Here is a 17,621-nt window from a genome sequence, read left to right as displayed (position 1 = left end):
AGACACGACTGAGCAACTTCACTTTATATATAAAATAGGTCAGAAAATCATGAAACAAATCATATACCTGTGTTTAGATACATCATTTGCAAGCGAGTTGTACACACATGGAGCCATTACCCAGGGCCTCAGGCCCCTTCCTCCTGACATGGAGTTATGTTCCTGCCTTTTCCCAGACCCTACACAGCCCACAGCCCTCAGCCATCATCCAGAGAACAAGCTAGCTGTTCTAATGTGAAGTCCACTGGCATGCCCCAAGAAGACCGACTTTACACCCACCCCAGCCGCTTGGGGAGGTTGGTGTGCAGTCTGTGCCCCTCCCCCTGCTGTGGTCCTTACCCTCTGACCCCTCTCCTCCTGCCTCTCCTCCCTAACCTCCATTAACTTCTATCACCTACCTGTTGTCAATTTCCATGCCAGGCAAATTCTCACACATCCATGGAGTTTCTTTTCTCCATTTTTCACTTAAGGAATCAAACTGGCCAAGGGTCAGTTATCTAAAGTCTTAGGGAGTTTTATCAAATTACCACTTCCACCTTCTACTCACCCAGGAAGAACAGGAAGCAAGCATACAAAATTCAAAAGAAAGTCCCAGCTTCTCCAGCGCTCTCTGAGAAGCAGTGGGCAGATGGGAGGATACATCTCCAGCTTGAGCTTATAAAAAAGAACATTATTGGGAAACCTACTCTAAATGCTTTCAGTAAGCTTCAGTTTCACTGGAAAAACCCTGGCATTTGAGGCTATCTTAAAAGTTACATTCAATTTATGCTTTCAAACACTACTGTCTTCTTCCTCTTAATCCCTTCTTTCTTTTGTTAGTTTTTTTGTTTTGTTTTGTTTTTTAACTGGAACAACTGAAAAAAGCTGGTAACAACGATCAGGGAAACCCAAAGTCACATATGTTTAAGTGAAATCTCAGCAATATAGAGAAACCTTCAAAATACTTGAAAAGGCCAAGAATCTCATTTAGTTCTTCCATGAATTGTATCTACCTTCCCACCCTCTTTCTGTTGGCCTAGTCCTTCCCAAGTAGTAGCATTCAAAAGAAATTGTAAAATGGTTTCTTCTTTAATGTTCCTACTTGTTGGTTTAAAAAACATATTTCAAATAAATTCCAGGGCCTAAAAATTCAGTATCTACAGGATCCCATAATACTTATTTTGGAAGGAAACTAAGCACCCACAAGATTTTGTATCTCCCCTACCTCTCTCAGATAAATAGACATATAGAGATAAATCAGTTCAGTTCAGTTCAGTTGCTCAGTCGTGTCCGACTCTCCGCGACCCCATGAATCACAGCATGCCAGGCCTCCCTGTCCATCACCAACTCCCGGAGTTCACTCAAACTCATGTCCACAGAGTCAGTGATGCCATCCAGCCATCTCATTCTCCGTTGTCCCCTTCTCCTCCCGCCCCCAACCTTTCCCAGCATCAGAGTCTTTTCCAGTGAGTCAACTTGTCGCATGAGGTGGCCAAAGTATTGGAGTTTCAGCTTTAGCATCAGTCCCTCCAATGAACACCCAGGATTGATCTCCTTCAGAATGGACTGGTTGGATCTCCTTGCAGTCCAAGGGACTCTCAAGAGTCTTCTCCAACACCACATAGATAAATATAAATTCTAGCAGCCTTAGGGTGAGATTTTCAGGTTGGACACATCCTGCTTCAGACATCATTTTGAATACTTTTTTCTTGTCTTAGAAAATAAAGCTTTATAATTGGACATTATTCTACTCTGTCACTATGTCTTCCCACTCATCTTGTGATGCAGGGGAAAAATAATTGGATTTTAGAATCAGAAGATGAATTGGTGCCTTGGGTCTACCCTCTCCTAGTTTTACTGTTATGAGTCATTTACTTTATCTGTTTGTACCTCAATTTTCTCAGTCATATAATGGGCATAATGATACCTACATTGCCAAAGAAATTGTGAGGAACCAATAAATAGCATGTGAAAATGTAGCCCAGAGAATATTTGGACTTGTAGCAGTTAAAAGTTAGGTAACAAATCCCCCGTTATAGCTGCCACAGGGAATATTTCATGATGTTATACAGACATTGTCCTGGTGCCTGCACTCATTTCAGAAAGTGACTCTTCTCAAGAAAGAGTTTGAAGAAAGAGTCTCAAGTTGAAGGAAGGTTCTAGACTTTCTTCAAATAGAAAAACCTAATTTAAAAAATTCCTAATACAAAACCAATACATCCAGTCCAAATAGGGAATAAATGAATCCAATATAAGACAATAAAGAAATGAATTAACAGAACTTTGTCAATACTAGAAAAAGAATCCAGATAAACCCAAAGAATAGTTATTCACACAGCCTTTCTTAGTGAGGAAAAATAGAATTTTGACATCAGAAGACCCCATAGCTCCTTTAGATAGACAGACAGAAATATAATTTCTTACTGTTTATATTTTAAAGTATGTAGTTTGTCCTTATTACCAAAGAAATATATGTTCATCACAGAAAACTTGGAAACTTTGGCGGGGGGCGGCGGGGTGGCATTACTCAAAACTTTCTGAAAGTGAAAGTGTTGGTCACTCAGTTGTGTCCGACTTTTTGCAACCCCATGGACTACAGACACCAGGCTCCTCTGTCCATGGAATTCTCCAGGCAAGAATACTGGAGTGGGCTGCCATTCCCTTTTCCAGGGGATGATCCTTTGTGACCCAAGGATCAAACCTGGGTCTCCTGCATTAGCAGGCAGATTCTTTACCGTCTGAGCCACCAGGGAAGCAAAACTCAAAACTTTCTACCTAAAAATAATTGTTTTCAATTTTTTACATATGCATTATTTTATTTTTATTTCACCTAGCAGTATAAGTATTTTATCAGATCATATAAAAATGTTCCTTGACTATAAAATGGTAAATAGCTACATATTACTTCATCATAAAGATATATGCTATTGTACATATGTATGGTATAGCATAAGTTATTTGAGTAAGGCAATATAGACATCAAACTACAGAGTTTGTAGTAAATAACTCAAAAAGAATGGAGATGTTTATTTTTCATAAACAGTCCTGGAGTTAAGGTAAGACAGTTCCACAGTTTTAGGAACCAAACAGCCAAGTCTAGGATGAAAATGTGCTCCACTATCCCCAGGCCATCACCTCATCTGTGGTGCAAGATGGCCAATCCCTGTATCAGCGTTCCAGCCCACAGAAAGAGGAGAAGCGAAAAGAGGAAAGCAAGGCATCTATTAATACCTGTTCTGGGGGCACCACCTAGAAATCATATACACAGCTTCTGCTCAGACTATACTGGCAGAACTCAATCATACGGCAATACCTAATTACAAGAGAAAGCTACCAGAATCCTAAGTAGCTAAAAATTCTGTAACTACGAATTTATGGGGGAAAAGAAAAGATGTTGGGGTCCATCAGGGTTTCTGCTATTCCTTTAGAGTTCTGATGTCACTGTGTAGCTTAGTCACTCTCAGCAATCCTTTTATCTCCTAATCTTCAGATTCTAATCTAATGGATTCCTCCAGGTTTTGGAGTATAAAATATTATTTGGATAATCTTACTGAATAGTCAAGATTCTGGTGGCTGGGATGAGAAATATCAGGTAGACTGTAAAATTTGGAGATTTCTCAGGATAATTTTTAATAAGGAGAATGTTATTTTAATAAGATTATTTTGAGATGTGTAAGTATTACATATCCTGTAAACAAAAAAAAAAAAACCTATATAAATTATTATTTCCCAATTCCCATTTCAAAACATCAGTATTTCAACTTCAGATTTCTGTTCCTCTGTAGCCACAGGCCTGCTGTTCCAAACGAACAAACAGAAGGCACAACATTCTGGAGAATTATGCAGTGCCCATAAAATTCAGTGCATAAATTCACACAGAGATGACAGAAGTTCACCAAAGGTCAGGTGGTTCTACCACCAGTCCAATGACTCCTCTCAGCTTTCTACTGAATTCCATATCATATGATAGGGTCAAATTTTTTGTAAAGTGGCACTCAGAATGTGTTGATTTCACTTTTTGGCACAACTTTTGAACTTGGCTTCCCAGCTTTGAAGATCCTTAAAGCCATCCTGGATTGGGCTTCTTTAATCCTGGTCACTTCCTTCCACCCATCAATTCTGGCCCTTCCCTTTTATCCAGAACAAAAGAAGAAACTCAGTCCTGAACTTCCTGGCAGTTACTGTCCCTCAGCAAGTTGAGGACCCTTTCTCTACCTCTGACATAATGTACACCTATCTCCTTTCATGTTTCTCTTTTCTCTCTGAAACTTTCCCTTCCTCTTTTTCTCGCTCTACCCTCTTGTTATGCCTAAGCCAGTTGAATGGCTCCCAATGACCACTTACCCATTGTGGATCCCTTACTCAGGGCTCCTCAGCTAAACTTCAAAATTTTAACTAATGAAGTGACCTCTAATATATTGCTTAATTTGGGGGAACTACCCATTACACTTCAGTAGCCAGTGGAACAGTGTGGTGATTTCCATGATCCAGGGATGCGATGCCCATGCAAAACACACGATAAGCAATGTCTCCAACAAGTGCCTTATAGAAAGTACCTGATTTTAAAATATTGCTGAGATTCATGGGGTCGCAAAGAGTCGGACATGACTGAGCGACTAAACTGAACTGAACTGAAACAATATATTGTAGAATGAACTGAAATACAGGCACTTAAAGGCTTATGGAGTCAGATCAGTAATTACAAAAATGAATTTCTCAGATCACTGGGAAAACTACCAACAAAGAAAATCTTGCCCCCCGCTGAGGTGACTTTAGCACCATTTATTATTGAAATCCCACTATTTATTGAAACAAAGAATATTCTTTGCTTTTGTTTTCAGTTTAGGATGTGTGAGAATAATAATAAGAGAGTGTCCTGGAGGGTAAATGGTGGACATAATAACATAAATAGACTTGGTTCTCAAATCCATCCCTATAGAAGAAGGGAGATAATGCAGCAGGGTAGCAACCGAATATGGAATGTAGAGTGTGAGGAAACAGATCATCAGCTTCATAGCACCCACGTGAGCTTCAGTCTGGGGATTCCAAAGAACAGTGGCACTTCTCTGCATCTTCTGTATATGTCTCTTCAAGGAATTGATTAACAAAGAAGCAGAAGTCACATTAATGATGAACTGGAGAAATGAGCTCAAGACCAAAGGAGTCACCAAAGACAAGAGTCCCTCGTTGATGTCAAATACTGTGCCATTTCTCACAGTCACAAATTCAAGAGAGGGTGCCAAGTGTCTGAGCATAACATACAGGAGAGTGGTGAAGACAGAAAGTAGCATACAGACCAGCAGCAGCCGGGGCATCTTGGTGGAGAGATTTCGTTTCAGCAGGAGAAACACTGAGTGTTGGTAGTTAGCAATCTTCACACAATACAAGACGTTGAGCAAGGTTACAAACCAAAGACTACTGGAGTCCAAAAACATCCAACATGACAGGAAAAAACAGGATAAGGAGACTGACCTTTCCCCATTTGGAGAGATGATGACGACAACATTCAGTAACAGTATAAGGAATCTGGTGATGCCCAAACTGAACAGGAGTCTGTCAGAAGAAGAAATCCTGTGGCTTTTGATGCAAGTCTTGTAACTGACCACTACAATGAAGAGATTCACAATGAGTCCTACAAAAGTTAAAATTTCAGAGACAATGATGGAAGAAAAAAAGACCATCCGAAGCATCTTTACACATTGAGGACTCAGGAGATGCGGTGCTGATGCTGGGAGCAGGGAAAATATTATAATGTACAAGTAAGCACCAGTACCAAGGCAGGAAAGATATTTCCTATTTTAATTTCCCCACTGTGGCAAATGAACCATTAGTGGTCTAAGAGCCAGCTGCTTTTACTGAGATGCAAATCCTCCAAGGATTGCATTACTATTTCTTCATCATATCCTATTTTCCTTAGAAATGCCTAATTAAAACCACCAAAGTGAACCTGGGAGTCCACTTCTCCAAGAGAAGGAATGCTGGAGGGAAGAATTACAGCAGACCCCACGGTTATCAAAATCAAATGATTGAATGCTGGTCCAGCATGTCTGGACTTCTCTTCATACAACCCCAGAATATGGTGGGAATTCCCATGCCTCGCTCCGACACACACACACACCCACAAAACCATGGGTGGCCACATCAAACAGGCAACAGAGTGAGCAAGCAAGGCAACAATTAAAGGAAAGGTGGTATCAGAGCATATATTTCCATTTAGCTATCTACACAATTGATTACTACACTGAAGTAATTACGTTGAGATATATATACTGCAAGGAGATCCAACCAGTCCATTCTAAAGGAGATCAATCCTGGATGTTCATTGGAGGGACTGATGCTAAAGCTGAAACTGCAATACTTTGGCCACCTCATGCGACGAGTTGACTCACTGGAAAAGACTCTAATGCTGGGAAAGGTTGGGAGCGGGAGGAGAAGGGGACGACGGAGAATGAGATGGCTGGATGGCGTCACCAATTCTGTGGACATGAGTTTGAGTGTACTCCGGGAGTTGGTAATGGACAGGGAGGCCTGGCGTGCTGTGATTCATGGGGTCGCGGAGAGTCGGACACTACTGAGCGACTGAACTGAACTGAACTGATTATACCTACCACATTTAAACAGAATAAACAATATAGTATAAGATACAAGAATTATATCTTAATTACATCACCAGCTCCAGGAGTTAGTGATGGACAGGGAAGCCTGGCGTGCTGCAGTCCATGGGGTCACAAATAGTCAGACACGACTGAGCAACTGAACTGAACTGATAAGAATTAACGTTCAATACTTGAAAACCAAGGTTTGTAGTTATAAATCAAAAACATACAATGGATTCACAAACACAAAAAACAAGAGAACTCAAGCATGATACAAAGAAAACCTTCAAACCACAAAAGGAAAAACAAAAAAAAAAGTAAGGAACAAAAAGAAATACAAAATCAACTGGAAAACAAGGTTTAAAGCACCAAAGAATACATACCTATCAATTGTTTTTGTTCAGTCACTCAGTAGTTTCAGACTCTGCAACCCTGTGGACTGCAACACATCAAACTTCCCTGTCCTTCACTATCTCTTGGAGTCTGCTCAAACTCATGTCCATTGAGTCAGTGATGCCATCCAACCATCTCATCCTCTGCCGCCCCCTTCTCCTCCTCCCCTTAATCTTTCATAACATCAGGATCTTTCCCAATGAGTTGGCTCTGCACATCAGGGGGCCAAAGTATTAGAACTTCAGCATCAGTCCTTCCAATGAATATTCAGGGTTGATTTCCTTTAGGATTGACTGGTTTGATCTCCGTGCTGTCCAAGGGATGCTCAAGAGTGTTCTCCAGCACCACAGTTCAAAAGCATCAATTCTTCAAAATTCAGGTTTCTTTATGGTCCAACTCTCACATCCATACATGACCACTGGAAAAATCATAGCTTTCACTGTGTGACCTTTGTCATCAAAGTGATGTCTCGGCTTTTGAATACACTGTCTAGGTTTGTCACAGCTTTTCTTCCAAGGAGCAAGCATCTTTTTATTTCATGGCTGCAGTCACCATCCCCAGTGATTTTGGAGCCCAAGGGAAAAAAGTCTGTGACAGTTTTCATTTCTTCTCCATTTATTTGTTACGAAGTGTTGGGACCAGATGCCATGATCTTTGTTTTCTGAATGTTGACTTTTAAGACAGTTTTTCACTCTCCTCTTTCACCTTCACCAAAAGGCTCTTTAGTTCCTCTTCACTTTTTGCCATTAAGGTGGTGTCATCAGCACATCTGAGGCTATTGATATTTCTCCCGACAACCGTGATTCCAACTTGACCTTCATCCAGCCCAGCATTTCACATGATATATTCTGCAATAAGTCAAATAAGCAGGGTGACAATTTACAGCCTTGACATTCTGCTTTCCTAATTTTGAACCAGTTTGTTATTCCATGTCCAGTTCTGATGCTTCTTGACCTACATACAGGTTTCTCATGAGGCAGGTAAGGTGGTCTGGTATTCCCATCTCTTTAAGAATTTTCCATAGTTTGTTGTGATCCACACAGTCAAATATATTAGCATAGTCAGTAAAGCAGAAATAGATGTTTTTCTGAATTCCCTTGTTTTCTCTATGATCCAGTGAATGCTTGCAACTTGATCTCTGGTTCCTCTGCTTTTACTAAGTCCAGCTTGTAAATCTGGATTTCTCAGTTCACATACAGCTGAAGCCTAGCTTCAAGGATTTTGAGCATAACCTAGCTAGCATGTGAAATGAGTGCAATTGTATGGTAGTTTGGACATTCTTTGGCATTGCCCTTCTTTGGGATTGGAATGAAAACTGATCTTTACCAGTTCTGTGGCCAATGCTGAGTTTCCAAATTTTCTAACATATTAAGTACAGCACTTTAACAGCATCCTCTTTTAGGACTGTAAATAGCTCATCTGGAATTTCATCATCTCCACTAGCATTGTTCATAGTAATGCTTCCTAAGGCCCTCTTGACTTTCACTCCAGGATGTCTGGCTCCAGGTGAGTGACCACACCATTGTGGTTATCGGGGTCATTAAGATCTTTTTTGCATAGTTCTTCTGTGTATTCTTGGTACCTCTTCTTAATCTCTTTTGCTTCTGTTAGGTCCTTGCCATTTCTGACCTTTATCATACCCACACTTGCATGAAATATTCCCTTGATATCTCCAATTTTCTTGAAGAGATCTCTATTCTTTCCCATTCTATTGCTTTCCTCTATTTCTTTTCATTTCACCTAAGAAGTCTTTCTTATCTCTCCTTGCTATTCTTTGGAACTCTGCATTTGGTTGGGTATCTCCTTCTCTTTCTCCCTTGCCTTTTGTTTTTCTTCTTTTCTCGGCTATTTGTAAAGCTTCCTCAGACAATCAGTTTGCCTTCTTGCATTTCTTTTTCTTTGGGATGGTTTTAGACACCATGTCCTATACAGTGTTATGAACCTCCATCCATAGTTCTTCAGGCACTCTGCCTGCCTGATCTGATCTCTTGAATCTATTCATCACCTCTATTGTGTAATCATAAGGTATTTGATTAAGGACATACCTGAATGGCCTAGTGGTTTTCCCTACTTTGTTCAATTTGAGCCTGAATTTTGTAATAAGGAGCTCATGATCTGAGCCACACCCAGCTCCAGGTCTTGTTTTTGCTTACTCTATAGAACTTTTCCACCTTTGGCTTCAAAGAACATAATAAACCTAGTCAACTAAATAACCTAACTCTACACCTAAAGCAACTAGAAAAGGAAGAAATGAAGAACCCCAGGGTTAGTAGAAGGAAAGAAATATTAAAAATTAGGACAGAAATAAATGCAAAAGAAACAAAAGAGACCATAGCAAAAATCAACAAAGCCAAAAGCTGGTTCTTTGAGAGGATAAATAAAGTTGACAAACCATTAGCCAGACTCATCAAGAAACAAAGGGAGAAAAGCCAAATCAATAAAATTAGAAATAAAAATGGAAAGATCACAACCGACAAAACAGAAATACAAAGGATCGTAAGAGACTACTATCAGCAATTATATGCCAATAAAATGGACAACTTGGAAGAAATGGACAAATTCTTAGAAAAGTACAACTTTCCCAAACTGAACCAAGAAGAAATAGAAAATCTTAACAGACCCATCACAAGCATGGAAATTGAAACTGCAATCAGAAATCTTCCAGCAAACAAAAGCCCAGGTCTAGATGGATTCACAGCTGAATTCTACCAAAAATTTAGAGAAGAGCTAACACCTATTATACTCAAACTCTTCCAGAAAATTGCAGAGGAAGGTAAACTTCCAAACTCATTCTATAAGGCCACCATCACCCTAATACAAAAACCTGACAAAGATGCCACGAAAAAAGAAAACTACAGGCCAATATCATTGATGAACACAGATGCAAAAATCCTTAACAAAATTCTAGCAAACAGAATCCAACAACACATTAAAAAGATCATACATCATGACCAAATGGGCTTTATCCCAGGAATGCAAGGATTCTTCAATATCCCCAAATCAATCAATGTAATACACCACATTAACAAACTGAAAAATAAAAGCCATATGATTATCTCAATAGATGCAGAGAAAGCCTTTGACAAAATTCAGAATCCATTTATGATAAAAACCCTCCAGAAATCAGGAATAGAAGGAACATACATCAACATAATAAAAGCTATATATGACAAACCCACAGCAAACATTATCCTCAATGGTGAAAAACTGAAAGTGTTTCCCCTAAAGTCAGGAACAAAACAAGGGTGCCCACTCTCACCACTACTATTCAACATAGTTTTGGAAGTTTTGGCCACAGCAATCAGAGCAGAAAAAGAAATAAAAGGAATCCAAATTGGAAAAGAAGTAAAACTCTCACTGTTTGCAAATGACATGATCCTCTACACAGAAAACCCTAATGACTCTACCAGAAAATTACTAGAGCTAATCAGTGAATGTAGTAAAGTTGCAGGATATAAAATCAACACACAGAAATCCCTTGCATTCCTATACACTAATAATGAGAAAATAGAAAGAGAAATTAAGGAAACAATTCCATGCACCATTGCAATGAAAATAATAAAATACTTAGGAATATATTTACCTAAAGAAACAAAAGACCTATATATAGAAAACTATAAAACACTGGTGAAAGAAATCAAAGAGGACACTAATAGATGGAGAAATATATCATGTTCATGGATCAGAAGAACCAATATAGTGAAAATGAGTATACTATCCAAAGCAATCTATAGATTCAATGCAATCCCTATCAAGCTACCAATAGTATTTTTCACAGAACTAGAACAAATAATTTCACAATTTGTATGGAAATACAAAAAACCTCGAATAGCCAAAGCAATCTTGAGAAAGAAGAATAGAACTGGAGGAATCAACCTGCCGGACTTCAGGCTCTACTACAAAGCTACACTCATCAAGACAGTATGGTACTGGCAAAAAGACAGAAATACAGATCAATGGAACAAAATAGAAAGCCCAGAGATAAATCCACACACCTATGGACACCTTATCTTTGACAAAGGAGGCAAGAATATTCAATGGAGAAAAGACAATCTCTTTAACAAGTGGTGCTGGGAAAACTGGTCAACCACTTGTAAAAGAATGAAACTAGAACACTTTCTAACACCATACACAAAAATAAACTCAAAATGGATTAAAGATCTAAACGTAAGACCAGAAACTATAAAACTCCTAGAGAAGAACATAGGCAAAACACTCTCCGACACAAATCACAGCAGGATCCCCTATGACCCACCTCCCAGAATATTGGAAATAAAAGCAAAAATAAACAAATGGGACCAAATTAAAATTAAAAGCTTCTGCACAACAAAGAAAACTATAAGCAAGGTGAAAAGATAGCCTTCAAAATGGGAGAAAATAATAGCAAATGAAGCAACTGACAAAGAATTAATCTCAAAAACATACAAGCAACTCCTACAGCTCAATTCCAGAAAAATAAACGACCCAATCAAAAAATGGGCCAAAGAACTAAAGAGACATTTCTCCAAAGAAGACATTCAGATGGCTAACAAACACATGAAAAGATGCTCAACATCCCTCATTATCAGAGAAATGCAAATAAAAACCACAATGAGGTACCATTTAATGCCAGTCAGAATGGCTGCTATTCAAAAGTCTACAAGCAATAAATGCTGGAGAGGGTGTGGAGAAAAGGGAACCCTCTTACACTGTTGGTGGGAATGCAAACTAGTACAGCCACTATAGAGAACAGTGTGGAGATTCCTTATAAAACTGGAAATAGAACTGCCATTTGACCCAGCAATCGCACTCCTGGGCATACACACTGAGGAAACCAGAATTGAAAGAGACACATGTACCCCAATTTTCATCGCAGCACTGTTTATAATAGCCAGGACATGGAAGCAACCTAGATGTCAATCAGCAGATGAATGGATAAGAAAACAGTGGTACATATACACAATGAAGTATTACTCAGCCATTAAAAAGAATACACTTGAATCAGTTCTAATGAGGTGGATGAAACTGAAGCCTATTACACAGAGTGAAGTAAGCCAGAAAGAAAAACACCAATACAGTATACTAACACATATATGTGGATCACAATAAACTGTGGAAAATTCTGAAAGAGATGGGAATACTAGACCACCTGACCTGCCTCTTGAGAAACCTGTATGCAGGTTAGGAAGCAACACTTAGAACTGGACATGGAACAACAGACTGGTTCCACGTAGGAAAAAGAGTACATCAAGGCTGTATATTGTCACCCTGCTTATTTAACTTATATGCAGAGTACGTCATGAGGAATGCTGGGCTGGAAGAAGCACAAGTTGGAATCAAGATTGCCGGGAGAAATATCAGTAACCTCAGATATGCAGATGACACCACCCTTAGGGCAGAAAGTGAAAAGGAACTAAAAAGCCTCTTGATGAAAGTGAAAGAGGAGAGTGAAAAGGTTGGCTTGAAGCTCAACATTCAGAAAACTAAGATCATGGCATCTGGTCCCATCATTTCATGGGAAATAGATTGGGAAACAGTGAAAACAGTGTCAGACTTTATTTTGGGGGGCTCCAAAATCACTGTGGATGCTGATTGCAGCCATGAAATTAAAAGACGCTTACTCCTTGGAAGGAAAGCTATGACCAACCTAGATAGCATATTAAAAAGCAGAGACATTACTTTGTCAACAAAGATCTGTCTAGTCAAGGCTATGGTTTTTCCAATGGTCATGGATGGATGTGAGAGTTGGACTGTGAAGAAATCTGAGCACCGAAGAATTGACGCTTTTGAACTGTGGTGCTGGAGAAGACTCTTGAGAGTCCCTTGGACTGCAAGGAGATCCAACCAGTCCATTCTAAAGGAGATCAGTCCTGGGTGTTCATTGGAAGAACTGATGCTAAAGCTGAAATTCCAATACTTTGGCCACCTCATGCGACGAGTTGACTCACTGGAAAAGACTCTGATGATGGGAGGGATTGGGGGAAGGAGGAGAAGGGGACAACAGAGGATGAAATAGATGCATGGCATCACCGACTTGATGGACATGAATTGAGTGAACTCCAGGAGTTGGTGATGGACAGGGAGGCCTGGCGTGCTGCGATTCATGGGGTCCCAAAGAGTTGGACATGACTGAGCGACTGAACTGAACTGAACGCATATATATGGAATTTAGAAAGATGGTAATGATAACCCTGTATGTGAGACAGCAAAAGAAACACAGAGGTATAGTACAGCCTTTTGAACTCTGTGGGAGAGGGCGAGGGTGGCATGATTTTGGAGAATGGCATTGAAACATGTATATTATCATATGTGAAATGAATCACCAGTCCAGGTTCAATGCATGATACAGGATTCTCGGGGCTGGTGCACTGGGATGACCCAGAGGGATGGTATGGGGAGGGAGGTGGGAGGGGGGCTCAGGATGGGGAACACATGTACACCCGTGGTGTATTCATGTTGATGTATGCAAAACCAATACAATATTGTAAAGTAATTAGCCTCCAATTAAAATAAATATTTATATTTAAAAAAAGAAAATATAATCAACCTGATTTCAGTATTGACCACCTGGAGATGTCCATGTGTAGAGTCATCTCTTGTGCTGTTGGAAGAGGGTATTGCTATGACCAGTGTGTTCTCTTGACAAAACTTTGTTAGCTTTTGCAAGGATCATACACCATGATCAAGCTGGATTCATCCCTGGGTCACAAGGATGGTTAAACATATGGAAATCAATCAGTGTGATACACCACATCAACAAAAGAAAACAAAAACCACATTACCACCTCAATAGATACAGAAAAGGCATTTGATAAAATTTAACATCCATTCATGATATAAAAACTCTTACCAAAGTGGATATCAAGGGAACTTATCTTAACATAATAAAAACTATTTGTGACAAATACTTAACCAACGTAACACTCAAAAGTGAAAAACTAAAAACCTTCCCACTAAATCCAGAACAAGAAAAGGATGCCCCCCCTCACCACTTCTATTCAACATATTATTGGCAGTCCTAGCCACAGCAATCCAACAAGAAAAAGAAATAAAGGTTATCCAAATTGGAAGGGAAGAGGTAAAATCATCTTTATATGCAGATGACATGATACTATATGTAGAAAACCCAAAGGACTCCACGCAGAAACTATGAGAACTGATAAACAAATTCAGAAAGGTAGCAGTATAGAAGATTAGTATACAGAAATCAATTGCATTTCTTTATACCAAAAATGAAATATCGGAAAGTGAAAAAAAAATCCCTTTTAAAATCACATCTAAAAAACTACTTAATAAAACTAACAAATGAGGTGAAAGACTTATATGCTGTGAACTATAAAACACCAATAAATGAAACTGAAGATGATACAAACACATCGAAAGTTATCCCACACTCTTGGATTGAAAGAATTAATAGTGTTAAAATGGCCACACTACCCAAAGCAATCTACAGATTTAACGCAGTCCCTACCAAATGACCCATGATGTTTTTTCATAGAACTAAAACAAACATTAAGATGTATATGGAACCACAGAAGACCCAGAGCTGCCAAAGCAACCCTGAGGGAGAAGGTAAGGGAGGGATAAATTAGGAGTTTGGGATTATCAGATGCACACTACTATGTACAAAATAAATAACAAGGACCTACTGTATAGCAGAGGGAACTGTAGTCAATATCTTGCAATATAGTGGAAAAATCTGAAAGGAATATATATATATGTGCATATATCTTCGGAGAAGGCAATGGCAAGCCACTCCAGTACTATTGCCTAGAAAATCCCATGGATGGAGGAGCCTGGTTGGCTGTAGTCCGTGGGGTCGCTAAGGGTCGGACACGACTGAGCGACTTCACTTTCACTTTTCACTTTCACACATTGGAGAAGGAAATGGCAACCCACTCCAGTGTTCTTGCCTGGAGAATCCCAGGGACGGGGGAGCCTGGTGGGCTTCTGTCTATGGGGTCGCACAGAGTCGGACATGACTGAAGTGACTTAGCAGCAGCAGCATATATCTTAACCACTTTTCTATATACCAATAACTAACACAACACTGTAAATCAATTATACTTTAATTAAAAGAAAAAAGTAGTAAATGTTCCAAAAAAGCAGAGAAAACCCAGTGTCTTGCAGTAATAGGCCTCGTTCAGAGGCTGATACATGAAGTGGTTGAGCTCTCAGTAGCAGGAGGCATGGAATTAAGATGTGATCATGCTAACTAGCAAGAGCAATGAGTAAGCTGGTTCCATTTGAAGTCATTTCTGAAAGGGTCACTATAGGCAAAGTGTTAACAAAATCCCTTCTCCCCTGCATGAGAATTTGACCTTCAGTTAAATGTGTTATGGAGACCTCTTGCTTCCTTGAACGTGATGGATAACTCCTAGGTGTGTATCTCTTGGCTCAACCTGGAAATTAAGGCTATGAAATTATTACAAGAGAAATTGATTCTCTGAGACATGAGGCTTTTATTTTAGTGCAGCTTCTACCCTTACCTAAATGTGGATCTCTTCTCCTTGTACCTGAACTGTATAACTGGCAGCAAGGACACTGCAAAAGAAGAAGGTCTGACATTCCCCTGCTGCTGAACTGGATCCCTGAAATATACCCGTCTGAGTACACTGGTGCCAGAGTGGCCTAAGACAGTCTTGTGAGTCTGACTATTTATTTGTTTATTTATTACAGCCCAAGAAGACCCTGGGTGGATACAGTGCAGTCCTGAGTCCATTCTTTGCTACTCAGCAGATCTGTAGGAAAAGTCTTAGGGCAAACAGTCAAAGCAAAAGGATGACTTGGTTTATTTGATGAAGACTTTGAAGAATGAGATCAGGCACGGATAAACAGGAATTTAAAACTTTGAATTGTTTTCAAGAGCACCAATGTTGCTTAGGAAGAAGAAAACATTTATTAATATTTCTTAGACTTTTTTGAGTGCTTATTATGTTCCCAGGCATTATAAATCTCAGTTTATCTTTAAAACAGTTCTAGGAGGGAAATCTGCTTATTCCTACTTCCAGATGAGGAAAATTTAGATCAAAGAGAGTAAGTGACTGCCAAATGTCACAGAAAATCAGTGGCTTATTTGGAAGGTCTTCTGAGACTGAGCTCTGTCCAGTATACTAGGCAGCTCCTCATTGGTTCATTCATTCAGTAAACTGTTATTATCAGCCAGTCACTTATACATTAGGTGCTAAGGAAACAAGGAAGAATCACCCACAGCACACCCTGCCTTCAAAGAGCATACAGAATAGTGGGAGAGACAAATAGACAATTAGATCATGTATTAGGTGCTGTAACAAGGAAAAACAAAGGGTACACTGGGAGTGTTCCAGAGGGGCTTTTAACACAGCTTTGAGGATTCACAAAAGGCATCCTTAAGGAGACATATAAATTAACTATTGAAGATGCAAAGGGGTTATCCAAGCAAAAGACTGGGGTGAGCAATGGAGAGTCACTGCAGGATTTTAAAAGAGCACCGTGATTGTATGTTCACTGCATGAAGCCCACAACCCAGTAATGTGGAAATGCTTTGCTGGAAGGGGATGGAATTGGAAAAGGAAACTAGTTAAATCATGCTGCAGGGGCCTCCCTGGTGGTCCAGTGGCTAAGACTCTGAGCTCCCAATGCAGCAGGTCCAGGTTCAATACCTGGTCAGGGAACTAGATCACACACACTGTAACTAGGACCCTGACGCTAAATAAATAAATAGATATGAAAATAAATAAATAAATAAATCCTGCTGCAGTCACTCTTAAGGAATGAAAACAGTACAAATAGAGATTAGCAGGGCATTTGAGAGAAAAATTTCTAGAGTATAAGCAAACAGATTTAGTGACCAAATGAATATCAAAACTGAAGGAAAGGAAGAATCTGGGATGATTTTCAAAATTCTAGTTCACTTGAAAAACACAACACTTGTACCTTTTACACAAGAAACACTGGCAGAAATAGGATTAAACATGCACGTGATTTTAGGTGGCAGGAAGCAAAGGAAGGTGAATATTCATACAGCTATGTAGGTCTGATAGCTATAAAAAGGGAGGGAGAAGAAAGAATTGGGTAAGAAGAGCTCTAGACTGCAGCACAGTTCCAAAAAAGGGTCACCCAAGCTGATGGAGAGTCCTTGGGCCAAAACTGCCTGTTGGAAGAGTCTCATGTCTCAGTGGAGCAGACCTACCTTAGTACTCCATTCTCCATCACTGGCTGGGAGCAGTCTGCAGGAAGTGTGGCCTCAGCAGCTGGAGCCCTCAGTCAACTTTGCTCCCCAGGGCAACAGAAGTGAGCAGTATGTTTTATTATTTATTTATTTATTTACGGTCTTCCATAGTACTATTGCCTAGAAAACCCCATGGATGGAAGAGCCTGGTAGGCTGCAGTCCGTGGGGTCACTAAGGGTCGGACAAAACTGAGCGACTTCACTTTCACTTTTCACCTTCACACATTGGAGAAGGAAATGGCAACCCACTCCAGTGTTCTTGCCTGGAGAATCCCAGGGACGGGGGAGCCTGGTGGGCTTCCGTCTATGGGGTTGCACAGAGTCGCACACGACTAAAGTGACTTAGCAGCAGCAGCAGCATGGTGGCTCAGATGGTAAAGCATCTGCCTGCAATGCAGGAGACCCAGGTTCAATCCCTGGGTTGGGAAGATCCCCTGGAGAAGGAAATGGCAACCCACTCCAGT

At 39.9% G+C, this 17,621-nt stretch overlaps 1 protein-coding gene across 1 annotated transcript; it reads right to left on the bottom strand.

Moving 5' to 3' along the window:
- Positions 1–4,778: 4,778 nt before the first annotated feature.
- Positions 4,779–5,669, bottom strand: TAS2R4 (taste 2 receptor member 4). The gene has a single exon (XM_055420290.2). It carries the CDS (start codon positions 5,667–5,669, stop codon positions 4,779–4,781), a length of 891 nt encoding a protein of 296 aa, XP_055276265.1.
- Between the last annotated feature and the right edge of the window lie 11,952 nt (positions 5,670–17,621).

The sequence above is a fragment of the Moschus berezovskii genome, chromosome 3, assembly GCF_049115385.1.
Source record: "Moschus berezovskii isolate FMDL1 chromosome 3, NW_MosBer_1.0, whole genome shotgun sequence".
In the NCBI taxonomy this organism is placed as follows: domain Eukaryota; kingdom Metazoa; phylum Chordata; class Mammalia; order Artiodactyla; family Moschidae; genus Moschus; species Moschus berezovskii.
This window is presented reverse-complemented; position numbering and strand designations above follow the sequence as displayed.